General features: G+C 45.7%; 1 protein-coding gene across 1 annotated transcript; it reads right to left on the bottom strand.

Moving 5' to 3' along the window:
* Positions 1–2,352: 2,352 nt before the first annotated feature.
* On the bottom strand, positions 2,353–18,199 carry SLC2A3 (solute carrier family 2 member 3). The gene is made up of 10 exons (XM_047064873.1): positions 18,027–18,199; positions 16,370–16,462; positions 15,687–15,847; positions 13,284–13,524; positions 12,853–13,015; positions 11,717–11,904; positions 7,478–7,582; positions 7,012–7,113; positions 6,321–6,524; positions 2,353–4,900 (listed from the first exon to the last, which is right to left on the bottom strand). The coding sequence occupies exons 1-10, from the start codon at positions 18,039–18,041 to the stop codon at positions 4,685–4,687; spliced, it is 1,488 nt and encodes a 495-aa protein (XP_046920829.1). The 5' UTR covers positions 18,042–18,199; the 3' UTR covers positions 2,353–4,684.
* Positions 18,200–19,791: the final 1,592 nt, after the last annotated feature.

Here is a 19,791-nt window from a genome sequence, read left to right as displayed (position 1 = left end):
CATGCTGTACTGACTGAAAAAGCCAGGCCTCCCTTGATATTCTTTATATTACATTTTCCCTGCTTAAATACTTGTGCGGTTTCTTCGGTGTATTTGTTTAAAAAAATTAAAAATTATTTGTCCTCCCCCCCTCCCCATCAATCAATCAACCAGTCACTGTGTGGTTTCTGTTTTCTGATTGGAACCAGACTAATAACGCTTAAACATGTTAGATGTTCAACAGTGTGTGACGTATGAGTGAGACCAAGTCCTTGCTTTCATGGGGCTTATATTCTAGAGGTTGTTTACTAAGACCTAACTCACAAGGTAGACTGAGCCGCACAAAATGTCGAGGCCGAGGGGCGCCTGGGTGGCTCAGTCGGTTCAGCGTCCGACTTCAGCTCAGGTCATGATCTCGCGGTCTGTGAGTTCGAGCCCCGCGTCGGGCTCTGGGCTGATGGCTCAGAGCCTGGAGCCTGTTTCCGATTCTGTGTCTCCCTCTCTCTGCCCCTCCCCCGTTCATGCTCTGTCTCTCTCTGTCTCAAAAATAAATAAAGGTTAAAGAGGTTAGAGTGGGAGAGAGCCAAAGCATAAGAGACTGTTAAAAACTGAGAACAGGGGCGCCTGGGTGGCGCAGTCGGTTAAGCGTCCGACTTCAGCCAGGTCACGATCTCCCGGTCTGTGAGTTCGAGCCCCGCGTCAGGCTCTGGGCTGATGGCTCGGAGCCTGGAGCCTGTTTCCGATTCTGTGTCTCCCTCTCTCTCTGCCCCTCCCCCGTTCATGCTCTGTCTCTCTCTGTCCCAAAAATAAATAAACGTTGAAAAAAAAAAATTAAAAAAAAAAAAAAAAAAAAACTGAGAACAAACTGAGGGTTGATGGGGGGTGGGAGGGAGGGGAGGGTGGGTGATGGGTATTGAGGAGGGCACCTTTTGGGATGAGCACTGGGTGTTGTATGGAAACCAATTTGTCAATAAATTTCATATATATAAAAAATAAATAAATAAATAAATAAATAAAGGTTAAAAATTAAAAAAAAAAAGAAATGTCGAGGCCGAATATTCTAAGTACAAGGGGCCAAGCGTAAAGAACCTAGTGGTAATGAACTTGACATCTTTGAAAACTAGAAGGCCCAGTGTGGCTAGTCTGTGAGCAGAGTGTCAAGAGATGAAGTTGAAGAAGCAGACCTTTTCCCCGAACGCATTTTCAGGGCAGTTTTGAAAATGAATGAAAGCAGTATGCTGGAAGTTACACCAGGGCGATCGCAGTAAACTGGGATGTGTAGTCCCTGAATTAACAGGCCACAGGAAAGGAGCCTGCAAGCTAGTTTGTGACAAGATGTAATTGGAAGTCTTTAAGTAATCAGTCTGGTTGCCGGAGAATGAATTACAAGGAAGCAAAAACAGAAAAAGGGAGCTGCGATCCCCACAATCGTGGAGAATATGGTGCTCTCCCAGGGGTCTTTTCAGGTCAGGGTTTCATCCTCATTACCTGTCACACAGAGTACCAGTGGAGGGATTATGTTGCCAGTAAGGAAGGCTTTATGGAGCTCACGACTGGACTAAATAGAAATAAAAAGTAGCCGTTCACGTGTCTTTAGGAAGTGATTGGAAATGTAGGGGAGTGTCAAAGTAATAAATGAAGGCATGAAAGGGTTAATGAGAGGGGTGCCTGAGTGGCCCAGTCTGCCGCTCAGGTCATGATCTGGCCCAGATCATGACCTGACGGTCCATGCGTGTGAGCCCCAGGCCGGGCTCTGTGCTGACAGCTCAGAGCCTGGAGCCTGCTTCAGATTCTGTGTCTCTCTCTCAAAAATAATAAACATTAAAAAAAAAAAAAGTGTTAATGAGTGATGAAGTGGGTGTGGGTGTTTTCCTGTATAAATAGGAGCTACAATATGGTAAATCAAACTGAAAAGGTAGCAGGGACCTTGCCCTGGGCGGGTGGGGGAGTGATCTGTAGGGGGCTTAAGTTTTGTTTTGTTTTTTTCTGTAGTTGGCTGGAAGCTACTGAAGGATTTTGAGTAGGATGGCGATATAAATACAGTATGGACGTCTTAATCAGTGTAGGATGAATTTCAGAGAGCAAAGACTAGAGGGGAAAGGAAGGAAGAAAGCACAAGAGAGAAAAGCAGAATTCTCATTCAGGAAGCAACGGTGATTTATGGAGTGTGCAAAGCAACGCTCTAAGGCTTTTCATTTCATCTGTGTGATAAACATGTATCGCTACTTTTATGTGTACTAGACTCTCATAAAGAAACTTACTCAAGGCAGCGGCAGGCACTGTGTGGCCAAACCAGGACTTAAAGCCGATTTTGTGTTCCAGGAAGGACAAAAACACAGCAAAGCACAAATGAAAAAAGACAAGCCTGTGATGTCATATGTACATTCAGAATTTTTATTTCAAAACAAAGAACCACAGTAACATTAATAATAGAAAATCCATTTGGAAATATTCACAATCCGGTCGCTGCGAAATGGGAAGACTTCCACCTGCTAACTGCCAACCTGCACTGTTTTTGAGGAGCCAGAAGTAGAAGGGCGGTTAGAGGAAGTCACCTGTTCAAAGCCCCATTCCAAAAGCTCTGTGAGTTTTGTTTTGTTTTTTTTTTTTTTTTCCAGCGGCTCAACGACCAGAGGGAACAGTGAGAACTGGGAAGTAAAATACTGTCATAGGCAAGGGTTTGGCTAAAGGGCCTGAACTGTGTAAGCACCAAGGAGAGAGAGGGTGATCAAGCAACATATGAAAGAGGGAAGACAGAGTAAATGTCATGGGGTCCAATCTCCATTTATTCAAATACTGGGAAACTAGAGGATTTGTGGAGGTGTCCGTGAGCTGGGGCGAACAGAAACCCCTCCATCTCATCTAATTCTCCGAAATGCTCCAGAGTTAGAAGTCTTCAGTTTGTTTCTTTGTCCTCTTAAAAGAAAGGCCTCCCACTACCCCATGACTCCCCTCCAACGACCTCCAGAGGCCACATGTCCTGATCTCACACTTCTTTCCTACTCCCACTGTCTGGGTCTAGGGTGAGATGGAATCTACCACCAGTAGTCTCCTTAAGGAATTCTCCCCCATCTCTCCAACAGGGAAAGGTAGCCAGATGAGACTGAACTGTATAAAGTCTGGAAGAAAACCATAGATGCAAATTCCACCCAGAAGAGGCAGTGTTCTCTGTATATAGAGAGATGAGTTTTAACACATTCTGTTCAAAAGGGGGGGCTGTAGAACACCGAGGAAACAAGTTACCAATAAACTACCTCACCCAGAGCAAAGTGTCAGTGCACATACATTCATACTCTCTCAAGTGTGGGTTACACTGCACATTTACTCATAACTGTCTCAAATGTACGGCCCCAAAGGGCACTTGACGTAACACTATGGACATATGGCAACAGATGAACACACATGCAATGACCTTAAAGCGACAACATATAGTTCAACTGGATAATAATCGTTCAGGAAAAGACCCGCCCCCAGAGCTGAGGTTACAAATTCAAGGTAGTTACCAACATTCTCCTCTGAATTCTTTTAAAGCTATGGCTTAAAACAAAATAAAAATCAACAACTAAAATCTCCTAAAGAATAACATTTAGAAATACTGAACCTCTACCAAGAACCAATATTTTGGGATGCTCATTGGGAAGGCTCTCCCACCAGGCAGGTGGTAGGAGCTCATTAAAAAAACAAAATACAAAAAAGTGAGTCCACTACAAGGGGAGGGAGTTGTTTGGTCCAGCGAGGGGAGACAGGACTGCTAGAAACAGCCTTCCCTTCTCCGGACTCCAACCAAAATTAGAACCCGTTAACCACCATTAACTACAATGCCCATCTCAATAATAACCCGAGATTTCAAGTAACACTACATAAAATCTTAAACAAAGAAAAAAGTTCCAAAGGTAACCAGTAGCTTCTTAATACAGGCACATGACTTCTCTGAGAAATTTAACTTGAGAGTTTCCACCTGAAGGACAGAAATCGCTGAGAGGCAACGCACAACGTTCACGCACCCCATCGTACCCCCTCCGATAACACATTACTTTTCTCCGCAAATCTTCCCTTATTGCACCTTGACCTCGCCAGTATCGAATCTTCTACCCTATAAACCTCTCTTTAAGCGCCTCCCTCTAACCTCAATTTCCTTACGTTTCCATTATTTGGTAAAATTACTTCACACTTAAAAAAATAAATATTTATGCAATAAAACCAGAAGGTAAAAATAAATAAAACTCAAGTTAATCTGCTCTGCAGAGAGCTGTATGGAAGCGAGGAAGGTGCTCGTATTTAATCCCTCTCTGCCCTCCACACTCCTGTAGATCTGCTTCCTGGTAAGTCTGGGGTCAGGGAAACTGTACCTCACTCTTACTCCCCTGTAGGCCCTTGTGGGGCCATAGCAGAAGCCAAGGGAGGAAGAGCTGGCAATGTTGTCATGAGCCAAGTGGCCAGTCCCTCCGGAGATGAAGCTAGGTTCACTTGGTCTCTTCTACACGGAAGAGAAACGTCCAAGAACTGAAATGTTTCGAAAGCCATTGAAGATACAACTAAGTCCAGCATTGGGCTCCTCTGAGTGCTCATGGTGTGTGAGGGAAGAGAAAGGAATCAAGTAGCAGCATTCGGAAACAGTCCTGGGTTCCAACCTGATGAGGTCTCTCCCTCCTCGGGGGAGAGGTTGCTTTTCCGTGTTGGGAGGGAGGCGGGGGGGAGGCACGGCTCAGACGCTGGTGGTCTCCTTCACGGGCTGGATGCTGTTCATCTCCACGATGGGGCCTTTCTCACCTCTGACAGCCTCCCTCGCCTGCCCTTCGAAGGCTCGTGTGATTTCCTCGAAAGTCCTGCCACGGGTCTCAGGGACTTTGAAGAAGGTGAAGATCAGGAAGATAACAAGGAAGCCGGTAAAGATGATAAAAACGTAGGCTCCTAAATAGAACTAGTGAAAAGATAAAAAAAAAAAAAAAAAGAGCATCAGGGCCAAATCTGGTCGTGGCCAAACTCGTTTCCGTGCCGTCCATTTCTAGTAGGCTCCAAGACGTAACCTCTCCACGTTTAACAAGAACATCAAGGCTTCCTCAGAGATTTACGATGCCCTTGCTAACTTACTAGATTTCTCTGCAATTTTGAGCCGTTCTTTTTCCTCTTCACTAAAGTTCCCTGCTTCTAAATACCTACGGAGTAGTTTAGGACTGTTGAAGATGATTTTTAAAATCCGGGTTTCTGGGGCGCCTGCACGGCTCAGGTGGTTCAATGTCCCACTTTCGATTTTGGTTCAGGTCCTGGTCCCAGAGTCATGGGACTGAGCCCCGCATCAGGCTCGGTACTTAGGCTAGAGTCTGCTCAAGATTCTTGCTCTTTCCCTCTGTCCCTCCCCTGTGTGTGCTCTCTCTCTGTCACTCTCTGTTAAGTACAATTTAAATAAAACAAAATCAGATCAAATCTGGGTTTCTGAAAGACTCACAGAAATAGGAACTGCTTTCCAGAAGTCCACTGCAAGTTCCTTTATTTAAGGAACCAACTCCAGGTTATTTTAGAATAGGAGCTGTCTCATCCATTCATTGACATCCCTTTGTGTAGCGAGCCTTTAAGGTCACGGAGTCATGAATGCGAATTCAAATTATGGATTTAAGTGTTGGTTTGGAATCCCTGGAGGCTTAAAACTATCATTGTTTCTAGGCAGAACTATGCCTGTAATCACCTCGGACTAGTGGTCTTTTAATAAAAGTTCCCAGTTTTAGGGTGCCTGGGTGGCTCAGTTGGTTAAGTGTCTGATTCTTGATCTCAGCTCAGGTCATGATCTCATTGTTTGCGGACTTGAGCCCCGCATCGGGCTCTGCGCTGACAGCACGAAGCCTGCTTGGGATTCTCTCTCTCTCAGCACCCCCTCACCCATGCACGTGTTCTCTCTCTCTTTCTCTCTCTGGGGGGCGGGGAGGGGTGGGTTCCCAGTCTTACCCTCCTGCTTCAATCCTTTTTTGCCATCATTCTTTCTTTTTCTATATGCCATTGAAAATGAGAAAGAAAATCTGTTTTAAAACACTTGATATCTAACTACCTCTGTGGTGTCAGGAAACAGATTTTAAACCTGTTGGCTTAGGTGAGCTGGTTTTGAGACTGGCTAGGTGAATTTCGTTTTCTTTCTTTCTTTTTTGAGAGAGAGGGAGAGGGAGAGGGCACAAGTGAGTGAGGGGCAGACAGCGAACCCCCACAAGGGGCAGAGAAAGAGGGAGAGAGAAGCAGGGCTCACCCAAAGTGGGGCTCGAGCTCACCTGATGTCGGAATGGAACTCATGACCCGATGCTTAACGACGGAGCCACCCAGGCGCCCCTAGGGGAGATTCGTTGTAATTTACTTACTGCAGCTGAAGGGAAGAGTAGCCCCACCAGAAAGTTGGAGGTCCAGTTCGAACAACCAGCCACTGCCATGGCAGCTGGGCGGGGTCCCTGGCTGAAGAGTTCGGCCACAATAAACCAGGGAATGGGGCCTGGGCCAATTTCAAAGAAGGCCACGAAGACCAAGATAGCAGCAATACAGACAAAACTCATCCAATTATAGTTATCCTATATGAGAAAGGAACAAAGGCAAGTGAGTACTAAAACACAGCACAACCTGGCTAGGATCTAGCCTCCCAGAGACGAGGACCTACTGAACACGAAAAGCTCCCTGTGCCGGGGTCCAACGGGGTTACTGGACTATCTAGCCAAAAGCCCTGGGTTTTTGAATCCTAACCTTGTGCTCACCTCACACACAGGTCATTTTCACGTTGAGATCATTTCACATTGAGATCATTTCACTGTCCGTAAAATGGGAGTCATTATTACTTCAAGATTACTTTAAGAATTAAATTACATAGGGTATTTTACAAGCCACAGGTTATACGGATACAAGAATGGTAACAGCTTAACTACCTATCTCTGATGATCCACTTTTCTTAAAACTCTGGGCATGTGACCTTACGGATCTTCCCACCTGTGTCACGGAGGGTCACCTGTAACCTCTTCTACCCGCCTCCCCCCGCCCCCCTTCTTTTCCTCCAAGGGCACTCACCTTTAGCAACAAGGAGATGGTCATGAGGATGGAACAAAAAGCCATCCCTCCAAGGCCAATCATATGCAGGGTCCTCCTCCCTGCCCTTTCCACCAGAAACAGCTATAAGGAGAATAACAGAACATGAAATTTCTGCTCTCCCTTTCGTGAAAACGCCGCATGAGTTACCCGAATCTGCCTTCCCAATGGCAGGATACTTGTTATGGTCACCCTGCCCATTTTAGTTCCAAGCTCAAAGCATCCCTGCACACCTCCCTCCTTCTCATGCACTTCCTGTTTGCTTGGAGGGAGTGAAGCCTACTTACACCCATCACTCCATAGCTTTTCTTTCCCCGAAGAACAGGCCAAAAAGGTTTAGGTGATGGTAGGGAGGTGGAAGGCCGTGAAACCCATCTTTGAACATGTGTAGTAAGAACTGCCCCCCCACCGGCCCGGCCCCCGCAAAATACCAAAGCACCCAACTTACAGAAACGACGGTGAAGATGGTATTAACCACACCCGCACCAATGGTGGCGTAGATTGGCTCCTCGACGCCCGCATCTTTGAAGATGCCTGTTGAGTAATAGAACACCTAGTGGGAAACAAAAGATGCAGCTCTGAAACCGCAGTTAAACAGAGAACCCTCAAAAAATAAACTCGACCGTCCCAGGAGGTTAAGGGGGTCCTTTCTGGGGTTTTCTTGTTCAATCACGGTATCTTTTCTGCAAATGAATTATCTTCTGAATCTTACCTCTATTCTCTTCTTAGTTCTTGTCAATTCTAGCTGCTTGTTTCCATTTTTTCTTGTACGCTGACTCCTTCTGCTCCATTTAAGTCTCTTCCTTAACATCTTTTTTACCAACTTAGATCTAAAGGTTTAAGTCCTATTAATTTTTTCAACTAAGCCTTGTGTGTTTTAAAGTTTTTTTTTTTGTTTGTTTTTTTTTTGGTAAGATCTACACCCAGTGTGGGCCTCGAACTCGTGACCCCAAGATCAAGAGTCAAATGCCCTTCCAACTGAGCCAACCAGCAGCAAGCCCCTTAAGTAGCTTCTTCAATAGATAACTACCCTAGGCCTGAAAACAGTGATAGGTACACTGATATTCTAATTTGATGGTGAAGCAATTGAGGAGTAACCTCAAGCCTGCTCATGTAACTAGAGGCAGAACTCGGGCTAGAATTCCTAGCTCTGGGTCCATCCCAAGTGTTTCAGGAAGTAATACCTCCTATCATTTTAACTTTATACTATTCAATAAGCTGCTATTTAACGTGTACGGTTATGTATGGCTGCTACAACTACCATGGTTAAAGAGATGTCAAAATATTGGACTCAGACTTCAAGGTAATAAGGGAACAGTGCCTGGCAGTGTCTAGATCATCTAGGCTCAGTCCCTCAGGTTTGAGTCAAGAGTTTATGATTTCATCCAGAGTGTTTTTCTCTACAGCAAAATTCGTCAGACTTTTTCATGAATATATGCATCTATACTGGGATTTACCTTTCAAGAAACAACTCTTACCACCTCAGAAGCCACGTATATTTGTATTTTCTAAAATAAGACTAAGGCTGTGCTTTTTACATTTTTTATTTTTTTAAAGTGTATTTATTCTTGAGAGATAGAGATAGAGCACAAGCAGGGGAGGGGGAGAGAGAGAGGGAGACACAGAATCTGAAGCAGGCTCCAGGCTCTGAGTTGTCAGCCCAGAGCCCGACGCGGGGCTCGAACTTGTGAACTGCGAGATCATGACCCGAGCTAAAGCCGGATGCTTAACCGACTGAGCCACCCAGGCGCCCCAAGGCTGTGCTCTTAATAAATTTTTTTTCTTAAAGTTTATTTATTTTGAGAGTGCATGTGGGGGAGGGGCAGAGAGGGAGGGACAAAGAGTCCCTACCAGACTCTGTGCTGTCAGCCTGGAGACCAGTGTGGGGCTCGATCCCACAAACCATGAGATCATGAGCTAAAATCAAGAGCAAGATGTTCAACCGACTAAGCCAGACAGGTGCTACAAGGCTGTGCTTTTGGAAGCAGATCTGCGGGCTCTTGGCTTAGTCGGTAGAACATGTGACTCTTGATCTCAGGCTTAGAGTTCAAGACCCACGTTGGGTGTAGTTTACTTAAAAAAAAAAAAAAAAAAAGAAACTAGGGCGACTAGCTGGCTCAGTCAGTAGAGAATGCAGATCTTGATCTCGGGGTTCTGAGTTCAAGTCCCATTTTGGGTGTAGAGATTAGTTAAAAATAAAATCTTCAAAAAAGGCAGGCAGGCAGGCAGGCAGGAAGGAAGGAAGGAAGGGAGGAAGGAAAAAAGATTTGTAGTATCATCCCAATCAAAAATTGCTGCTCTAGAAGAGAAGGGGGAGCTAAGACTGCTAAAAAAAATTCCAATGATACTTAATATTATAAAGCTTGTGAGAAAAGACATTTGAACAGTTAAACCTAGCAATGAATAGTTATGGCAATACTCTCTCTTATCTAAAAGCCTATACAACAAAAACCTAATGCATACGTACACATCTCAAGGAAAGTTCTTACAGTCAAATTACCTTGCTATTTGCTATCAAGCGGGATTCAAGCTAACTCGTACATCATCTCACCCTCAAGCAGTTTTACTCTGCTAGGTAAATGCTACCCAACCTCTGACCCTCTGCCTTTTCTAAGGAAATTAGAAAACACCGTCTACTCAAATGTAGGTTGAAAAAGTGTTTTCACACATCATTTCCTGAAGTGGGAGGAGTCTGTACTCCAGAGTGCTAATTTATCATTTGTAATTTTTCCAAGAGGGGGCTTTTTCTGATCCTGCTCTACAGGGCCCGCATTGGAGCCTAAATTATGCATGCTGGGTGCGAGTGAGGCACCTAGGGTGCACAATTTAAGGAGGCGCTCATGCTTACGACCACTGACTTGCACCTCGATGCCTCACTCTAGTCCCAGCCCTGCTGTTCTGGAAAGTCTTCAGAGTGTATTTTACTACAGTGATTTTTTTTTTTAATTAAAGAAAACACACACATATATATATGTACACACATACAAATATACATATGTATACACAAATATACATACATATATATATATTTTTTTAAGTAACCTCTATAACCAGCGTGGGGCTTGAACTTACAACCCCAAGATCAAGAGTTGCATGTTATACAACTGAGCCAGCCAGGTGCCCCTGCAGTGATTTTTAAAGCGACAAAATTTGAGAACGAGATTCACTGAACTATCTTTCCTCCCAATTTCTGATATTACATCCTCCAACCCTGCCTGAGAAGCACTGCTATTTCAGATACAAGCAACCTTCTTGGCGTGTTACGGAGAAAAGGCCAAAGGCCAACTTGCTATAAAATGATCTAATCATATTGATCAGAGAGTGATGAGAGAGGCACCCGGGGGCAGGGGGGGGGGGCTCAGTTGATTGAGCGTCCGACTTTGGCTCAGGTCGTGATCATAGTTTGTAAGTTCGAGCCCAGCGCAGGGCCCTCTGCTATCAGCATGGAGCCTGCTTTGGCTCTAAGTAACCCCCCCACCCCCACCGCCCCTCCCTAGCTCTCTCTCTCAAAAATAAATACACATTAAAAAAAAGAAAGAAAAGACTGGTCAGAAGCTCTCAAGGCATTCATCTGAAATTTAAAGAGGCAGGACAGCAGTGTGTCTCAATTACAAATATTTTATCTGCAAATGGATACAAGGTAGGGGAATAAATACCCTCTCTTACCACACCGAAGACTCAAATGCTGAAGGTGATTACATGCATAGAATATAAGTTACCTGCCAACTGTCAGCTTCCATTTTGCTCCCCACTTTAAACGATCAGAGTCACTATTCTAGTTGTAAACATACATATAGAATAGTACATGTATACCTCTTGAATGGATTGCCTCATTATTCCCCTGGGCTTTACCATGCTTTCTAGACTGTAAAGTCCTGGGAAAAAAAGCCACAGCAGTAAATTCTTGGATCTACTTTAGTTGTATGGCTTACATTATCTTTGATGACACGAGATAAGACTGAGCAGGGTTAGGGGCACCTGGGTGGCACAGCTGGTTAAGTGTCTGACTCTTGATTTCAGCTTGGGTCATGATCTCATGGTTTCTGGGTTCGAGCCCTGCATCGGGCTCTGCGCTGACCTCGCAGAGCCTGCTTGGGATTGTCTCCTTCTTCTTTGCCCTTCATGCACTCTCTCTCTCTCTCTCTCTCTCGCTCTCAAAATAAATAAAAATTAAAAAAAAGATTGACCAAAGTTAAAGACAACCAGCAATAAAAAAATGAGTGGGTCAGAAAGAGGATTAATGAAAAGTAGATAAATTTGTAATGTCCTATATACTGAAAAAAATTTGGAAGAGGACAAATGTGAACCACAAGTTCCAAGACTAAAGGTGATGAATTTTTTGTTTGAATTTATCTTATTTTTCCACATGGAAAACATGTGCTGCAGACAGAATCTTAAAGCAATAAAACAGGGGCGCCTGGCTGGCTCAGTCAGGGGAGCGTTTGGACTCTTGATCTCAGAGTTGTGAGTTCGAGCCCCACGTCGGGTGTAGAGATTACTTAAATAAATGAACTCTAGTAATAAGGAAATAAAAACCAACACTAAGTCAGAGCCTGGATAACCAACATTTTGGAGTGGCCGCCATGTGGCGAGCGTCGTGGGGTGACCACGCCAGCACCTGGCACCGCGGTCAGGGGAGTTAAGTGCAACGTGGTCCCGCCCCCTCAGACGTGGAGCAGATACTCACCGCGTTGATTCCAGAGAGCTGCTGGGAGAGCTGGAGCATGATGGAAATGATAATGGGCTGCTGGTAGCTGGGCGATCTGAAGAGCTCCAGCACCGTGGGTTGCTTTTCTTGTGCCATCCTAGCACTCTCATCTTTCATCTCCTGGATGTCCTGAGTCACATCCGGGGTGCCCCACAATCGCTGGAGGACTGGTAAAACAAGCAAACCAAGGATAAGGTTAAGGTGCTGACCCAAGGTCATTTTCCCCGTAACAGCTGGGAAGAGGCCACGCGAGACGAGCCTTGGCTAGCATCTGTGCCTTAATCGGCTTCTCTCTTAATTTTTTTTTTTAAGTGTTTATTTATTTTTGAGAGGGGGGTGGGGCAGAGAGAGGGGGGACAGAGGCTCTGCACTGACAGGCTGACAGCAGTGAGCCGATGTGGGGCTTGAACTCACAAACCACGAGATCATGACATGAAGTCGGACACTCAGCCCTCCCCCCTTTTTAATTCTCACATCATTCTTTAGGGGTCGAATTGAGGGGTGCCTGGGTGGCTCAGCCAGCTGAGCGTCCGACTTAGGCTCAGGCCATACATGAAGTCACAGCTCATGAGTTTGAGCCCGGCGTCGGGTTCTGTGCTGACAGCCTGCTTCGGATTCTGTGTCTCCCTCTCCCTCTGCCCCTCCCCTGATTGTGCGCGCGCTCTCTCTCTTAAAAATAAACATTAAGGGGCGCCTGGGTGGCGCAGTCGGTTAAGCGTCCGACTTCAGCCAGGTCACGATCTCGCGGTGCGTGAGTTCGAGCCCCGCGTCAGGCTCTGGGCTGATGGCTCGGAGCCTGGAGCCTGTTTCCGATTCTGTGTCTCCCTCTCTCTCTGCCCCTCCCCCGTTCATGCTCTGTCTCTCTCTGTCCCAAAAATAAATAAACGTTGAAAAACAAAATTTAAAAAAAAAAAAAAAAAAAAAAACATTAAAAAGAATTTAAAAAACAAAAAAAGAAAGAGAGAAGAAAGAAAGTTTCTGACATGAGAGCCATCAGGAAACCCTTCACTCGGGTTCTGAGGGGCAAGGGAAAGGAGAGGACAGACCCAACACCCTCGTCCTGAAGCAAACCGCAGCCCTAAAATTCCTACAGTGAGGGTGTGAGGGATACTCACTGTCCTTGGCGTTCTCCTCTTCCTTTCTGTTAATGAGCAAGAATCGAGGACTCTCTGGGCAGAAGGGAAGGGCTGCGCTTTGTAGGATCGCGGGAATGATGGTGAAGCCCAACAGCAGGGGCCAAAGCTCTTCTGTCCCCAGGATGACTTTCAGGCCAAAGATCTGGAAGCCAGGCAAAGAGGCTACCATAAATCTCATCCTTTCCGAGCCACGGTGGATTAAAAACGAAATTCGGAAAACCCTCCATACTTTTACCACAGGAAAAGAAAAACTCTGTTTCTTCCCCTTTCTCTACCCTCCCTTGCTTCCGAAGCTGTCTGAGTTGTAGTAATGATACCTGAAACTTACGTAGTTGAATGCGTGCTAGAGATTCAGGACTACTCTATGTTAACTCATTTAGGGAGCCATGAAACTGACATTCAGGAAGTACCTGAGCCACGAGAATCCCGACGACGATGCCCAGCTGGTTGAGAGTGCCAAAGGCCCCCCGCAGGGCGGTAGGCGAGATCTCACCAATGTACATGGGCACAAAACCTGTGCAGAGGCCGCAGAAGAGGCCGATAATCAATCGGCCCAGGATCAGCATTTCAACCGACTTGGCTATTTTGCAGAACCCCATAAGGCAGCCACCAGCGACAGCCAACAGGTTGACGATGAGCATCGAATTGCGCCTGAAAGGTTAAATGAAAACACAAGAGAAATTAGCAAAATAGGCCCAGTCTCTCTCCTTCTTTCCTTGTCTTTTCACCCTTCTCCAGCCTTATTACGTACCTTCTCTTTTTGGTCTAACTTTTCCTTTTTCTGTTATCAGAACATTTCTAGCTGGGATAACCAGGATCGGCAGTTCTTACGCCTCTGTGTGCATAAAATCACCTAGAGAACTTGTTTAAGATTCTCCTAAGCCCCAGCTGTCGCCAGAATCGCAGTAACCACAAAGGCCAGTAGTTCCCAAAGTTGGCCACAGACTAGCAGCATCAGCTAGAGATCTGCAACAAATTAAAATTGTCCCATCCACCCAATTTATTGCATCATTAGGGTGGAGCCCAGCAATCTGATCCCCAAAGCAGTCCAGGTGATTTCATTCAATGAGAAGGTTTGAGAACCACCGCCCTGGGCAATTCTGCTACACCTGGTCCAACACATTCTAGAGAAATTTTTGGACCAGTACTGATCTCTTTATGCTTCTTACTGAGTCTCGTTATAACGTAACTGCTTAGATGTCACCAACAAGTAACAAAGATAGAGTTCAGACACATGTTTTTCTATTTGTAAAAAGCAGACCGCCTTTCAGCTCGCCTTCTCTAAGGCTAGCCTGTGGGGAGGCCGTCGACAATTAGTATTGAGAGCCAGAATAAAATAATAAATTGCCGCATTTGTGCGTTAGATGTGGGAGGCAAAGCCACTGGAACAGCTAAAGGATGACAAGGTAAGAGGTTAACACTGAAAAATTACCGCAGATGTTGGGAAGAACCAAATCTAGATTCTCCCCTCGGGAGGCCCACTGGAATTACCCAGGGGAGCTTTGAAATCCTGGGGAGATCTTAAAGGTACATCCCAAACCATCCCTCATTCTCTCTTTTGCCTTTCTCTGCATTCCTTTCCCTGGGTCCCCACCTCTCTCTAGGAGAGAGGTTCTTTCTCTCAAGAGAAGAACAATTGGGGGGCGCCTGGGTGGCGCAGTCGGTTAAGCGTCCGACTTCAGCCAGGTCACGATCTCGCGGTCCGTGAGTTCGAGCCCCGCGTCGGGCTCTGGGCTGATGGCTCAGAGCCTGGAGCCTGTTTCCGATTCTGTGTCTCCCTCTCTCTCTGCCCCTCCCCCGTTCATGCTCTGTCTCTCTCTGTCCCAAAAATAAAAATAAAAAACGTTGAAAAAAAAAATTAAAAAAAAAAAAAAAGAGAAGAACAACTGGAAGAAAGTCACGTGAATTGGGAGGTGCACATTAAAATTTCAGTGACTTTAGTTGACACAAGGTGCCCTCGACAATGCAAGCCAAACAATGATCAAATAAAACCGGTTGCTTTAATTTTTTAAAAAGTTGAATTCCATTTGTGTTTCCAGGACATTTCATTAGCAGACGAAATGGTTCCTTCACCAGAATACTGGAAGTATTCTGCTAAGACATTTTAATCAAGTTAGCACAGAATGAGGAGATTCGATTTTCTTTTGGGGGAGGGGGAATGTCAGTTCAGTTATTTGGCCATTGTCCACACGTGCCACAGACCAAGGATTAGAAAACGTTTCCTCCCGATCCGGCTTTGTAAACTAATGCAAACATCTGCACGAGACCGCAAAGTTTTTAAGAAAAGCAAACAACTTCTGACCTTGTGAATATAAACAGGTTTCTGGGAAATTCCACAGTGCACTTTATTAGGGAATCCTGAATTAGCTTATGCTGGACTGCCAAAGGCTAATCTCTTGATGGGCAACACGGCTTCAAGCAAGGGCAGTCCTATTCAGTGCCTGTTGGACTAAGCTTGCCTTGATCAGATTGGGGAATGCTCTCATTCAAATACATCCTTACCTCCTCCCCCTCCCTTTTTTTTTTTTTTTTTAAGTTTTTATTTACTTAGAGAGAGAGAGAGAGAGAGAGAGAGAACGAGCGGGGGAAGGGCAGAGAGAGAAGGACAGAGGGTCCTCCCAAAGCAGGCACTGTGCTGACAGCAGTAGGAAGCCCGGACGTGGGGCTCAAACTCAGGAACCATGAGATCTTAACCTGAGACGGACGCTTAACGGGCCACCCAGGCGCCCCATAGCCTCTCCATCCTGATTCTCAATACCTGTTCTCAATGCAACCAGCATAGCCTCCTTCTTTGCCCAGTTTCTAGTCAATACCTGCCAAAGCGGTTGACAAAGAGTCCAACGGAGAAGGAGCCAATCATACCACCGACGGAGAAGATGGCCACAGCCAAAGACCAGAGGGAAGTGAGTAACACCTCATCGCGAGGGTTGTTGTGTGTGTTATTCAAAGTGTTGTTGAGAAAGTCCTTTATGATCTGCAAATTAAAATGGTGGGTGGGCAGGCAGACTGTTACACTTGAATGAGAGAAGGGACAAATATGGGCGATCTTCTCCTCCCTAAGAAAACAGCATTACGATTACTTTATAGGTAGAGAATCCAGTGAGTGAACAGATGGGATTGGAAGAGACCCAGAACATACTGGAGTTAATGGCAGCTCCGAAAAGAACAAGCTTGATTTGTCCTGAAAATCCCAGTAGGTAGTAGCACCGATATTCAGTGACTACCCCAGTCCTGGGGTAGAACCCCCCCACCTCCCCATTTTCCCACCATCACGACAGGGTGAGAGGAGAACGGGTCCAGTCACGGGTTTAAGGAGCAACTGAGTTTTTTGCTTTAATGATTCAGCTATAGACTTCCCCACCATTATTCTGCCTCTTCAGCCTTAGCCGAGCTAGGCACCAAGTTTGACTGAAATTCTTCACTCTTGAAACCCTACTTCAAGGAATAATTTCCCTATTCCAAATTCTAACCCTTAACTCTAGTTTCCGGTACTCACCATCTCGGGAGCATTGATGACTCCCGTGTTGTAGCCAAACTGGAAAGAGCCTATCGTAGCGATGGAGATGGCAAAGATCAGCGGCGCCGTGACCTGGGGTGGGGAGGGAGAGAAGGGAAAAAAAAAACAGTCCTTAAAACTCTCGATTGAGTACTAGGAGCACTTGGCTATGAGCAGTATGCAAAGAACAAAAACTTAATGACATTTAGGTAACGAATGGGGAACACAAAACAACAGGTTGTACTGAAGAACTTATCCAGAGATGTGCAGACCATTACATAAACTTGGGAGAAGTGGCAAGATACTATGGGAAGAAAGTTAAGGGGACCTGGGTTAATTGGTTTGAAAGTATTAAAAAAAAACTGCCCCAGATAAAAGCAAGCATAGACCTGGGGCTTCCTGGAAGTGGATTATTTTGGAAACAGTGTCTCTCCTGTACCCCAGATCCCACTGAAGCCCAGAGTTGTGGTGGTGGTGTCCTCATCACTGGGCTGTTCTTATCTCTCGAGATAATGTAATCTACAGCATCTACCCACAGGTATCCAGGTCCGATTTGAAATTCTTCCTGTTTACTTGATAACGTACCGCTGCCCCCATCCAGCAGGGGGCGTGCACTAGCTCCCTTCCATCCCAACACTGGGGAGACAAGGTGGGGAGGAGGGAGTCGTCTTTCACCTTGCTGGAGTTAATTCAAGTGTTATCTGAAATTTCCAGCTCGAGGTAAGCCTAATTGTTAAGCCTGAAGACATCTTCTGCAGCGCTCTCCCAGTCCTTCCTTTCCTTGGACCCCCTCCCTGTCCGATTAGACCGAGTGGCTGGCTAGGAGTTTCCGTTCTCCAAGCTGACCTTGTACCCTAGGCAACTAGGCCTAAGTATCCGAGTGCCCCCACCCGCCCCGTACACAGCTCTTTCTGCTTAATCCTTTTCCCATCAGTAAGCACCTCTTCTTTTCTGCCTCACCTCATCATTTACTATCCTGAGGGCCTTTTCCTCCCCGCCCCCCCATCTTCATCCCTTCTCTTATTTTCATTTATTTTCAAATAAGTTTACCTTGGTGATGATGCTTTTCTCCTTGCAAATATTGCATACACAACACACGATGACCTATTAATGTATCGTGCACTCACAATCGCAATCACAGTAAGGGCCACGGGAATTCTATCTCCTTAGTATCCAGGAACTCCTATAGGTTATAGAGCAGATGGCTGAACACTGACCCAGGCCCCCAAACCAATCCCAGGCCTTTTCAAGGTCTAATGCTTCCAGAGGAATCTTTGCGCTCGCTCAGAGACCCACGCTTGTCATCAACACAGCCAGGCAGCCTTAACACTCAACCATCTCATCCTCGCATCCTCAGTGCATGTGATTATGTAACAAAACAAACACACACACAAAAAACCCCCTGAGAAACACACACAACTTCTCCCGGTGTCTCTCCCTACGACGGAAAGGTGAGCGGAACGGGGATGAATCCTTGATAGGCTCTAACATCCAGAGTAGTGGCCAAATTGTGGCACTGCAGGCTGCAGAAGCGAAAAGGCCTGAAGACGGCTAGATGACTTAGAATAAAACCCAGCACAGTCATCACCACTGAGTTCGGCCTTTCTGAGTGTGCCCCGCAGGCGCAAAAATAATTGATAATCGTATCATCTCTTACCTTATGTGTCCCCATGGCCCTAATTTAATTCTTTTCCAGTCTTCAATAAAGATCTAGGAGTGGGATCCCAGAGCCACCTCTTGCAGTCAGCAAAACCTCCAAAATGTCCTTCTGGGCAGCAAGTTTTTCTCCAGGTCCCCAGGACCGCTCCACATGTCCCCCTCACTCTCACCGTTAGAGCTCGCCGGCTTACTTATTTATAATCTCTGCAAAGGGTGGAGCCTGCAAGGGAGACAAGCCCCCCGCCCCCCCCAGCCCCACCCCACACCCGCCTCTAGTGATCCCGTGACCTCTCGGAATTTTGTGACCTCAAATTCTACCCCCACCCTAGACGACAACTCCCTCCCTCCCCTTGTTTCAAAACCACATCCTTCACCCTCCCCACTCCGTTTTTTAAGCTCGTCCTCCTTCCCTCTTCTAATAGCCGCTATATAGCCTCTTAGTTTCACAGACAAAATGCTACCAGAAAAGGCTGGAGGGAGGGCAAATACACTTTAATTTTTGCTCTCGCATCTGCTGGGAATTAAATTAATCTATAAAGAGAGAATAAATGCTATTTATATAAGGCAAAGTTGACTGGGTGCTACTAGCTGAGAGTTAAGGTTGCTTGAAGGAGTGTAAGCAGAAAGATGCATAATGCTATGAATTTATCAGCTGCTTTTTGATTACAGGCTAGATCTACAATCTTGAAGGGGAAGGAAGGGCAGTTTGAGAGAAGAAACGCAAACAAGGGAAGAATTGGACCAGGTTTTGGCTCTCCTTGTCCTCGGATTAGTACAGTCTCTCCCAGGAGGAAGAAAACCTGAGTATCTGGGAGCCAGACCAACTTCCCTGGGGTGCAGGAAGGAAAAAATCAACTGCCTATGGGACAGGATCCAAACTCCTTAATACGGCATTCACCATACCACCCATTCTGAATCCTACCCATTCTACAATGTTCTGCCTCTACTCTCAGGTTTATAGCGTCTACAGATGGAACAATTACCAAATTCAGTTAAACACGTATTTGCTGCACACGCAGTACACGTCAGATGCTCTCCAAGAAGTTGGGGACTCATCAGTACGTAGGGCAAAAAACTTCCTGGCTTTTAAGGAATTCTTAGCATTTCCCTTCTTCCACTTACCATGTTTGTTAAAAAGGGACAAGCCCAACTGATTCTTACACACTGGAGAGAATGATCAATAGCCTATTAATTACGGACTGTGAATTTCTTGAAAGAAAAGAGTGAGATAAGTATCCGATTTCTAAGCCATAGGAGACAATTGACCAAGATGAGTAGGAAAAACAGATAAGAAAAATGTGAACAGAGGAAGATGGAAGGATAATAAGAGGAGAGAGAGAGAAGAGGCTCCAGGGTGAGAGTAAACAAAGAAAACAATTTAGTTCTGATTAAAGAGTTGGGGGAGAGATAGTATCGAGGCTTTGCTGGTGGTGTGTGTGTTGGGGGGTGGATAACACTGGTCAAATTCCTAATGCCCATTAATTTGTAGCCTAGCAACCCCTTCACTATGGGGGAAGAGGGTGCGCAGTGATAGAGCAGTAAATGGACATAATGTTTCTAGTTGGTAAACCAGGGAAAGTGCATCTCTCTTTGGGGTTTTGGTTGAGGGCCTAGAATTCAAACTGATGCTACTGGACCTGAAACAAACCAGAGTATGATGTTTCTCTCTTTTTTACAGCGAGGATATTTTCTAAATCCGACTGTTAGCTGAGAGAACCGAGTATGAGTGAAACGTGACATCCAAGAAAACCTTCCCTGAGGTC

Source organism: Lynx rufus, unplaced genomic scaffold, assembly GCF_022079265.1.
Source record: "Lynx rufus isolate CCGP_SWC_20201006 ecotype Redwood Valley unplaced genomic scaffold, mLynRuf1.p SCAF_7, whole genome shotgun sequence".
In the NCBI taxonomy this organism is placed as follows: Eukaryota; Metazoa; Chordata; class Mammalia; order Carnivora; family Felidae; genus Lynx; species Lynx rufus.
The sequence above is the reverse complement of the archived record's forward strand: the minus strand, read 5'-3'. Positions and strand labels throughout refer to the sequence as shown.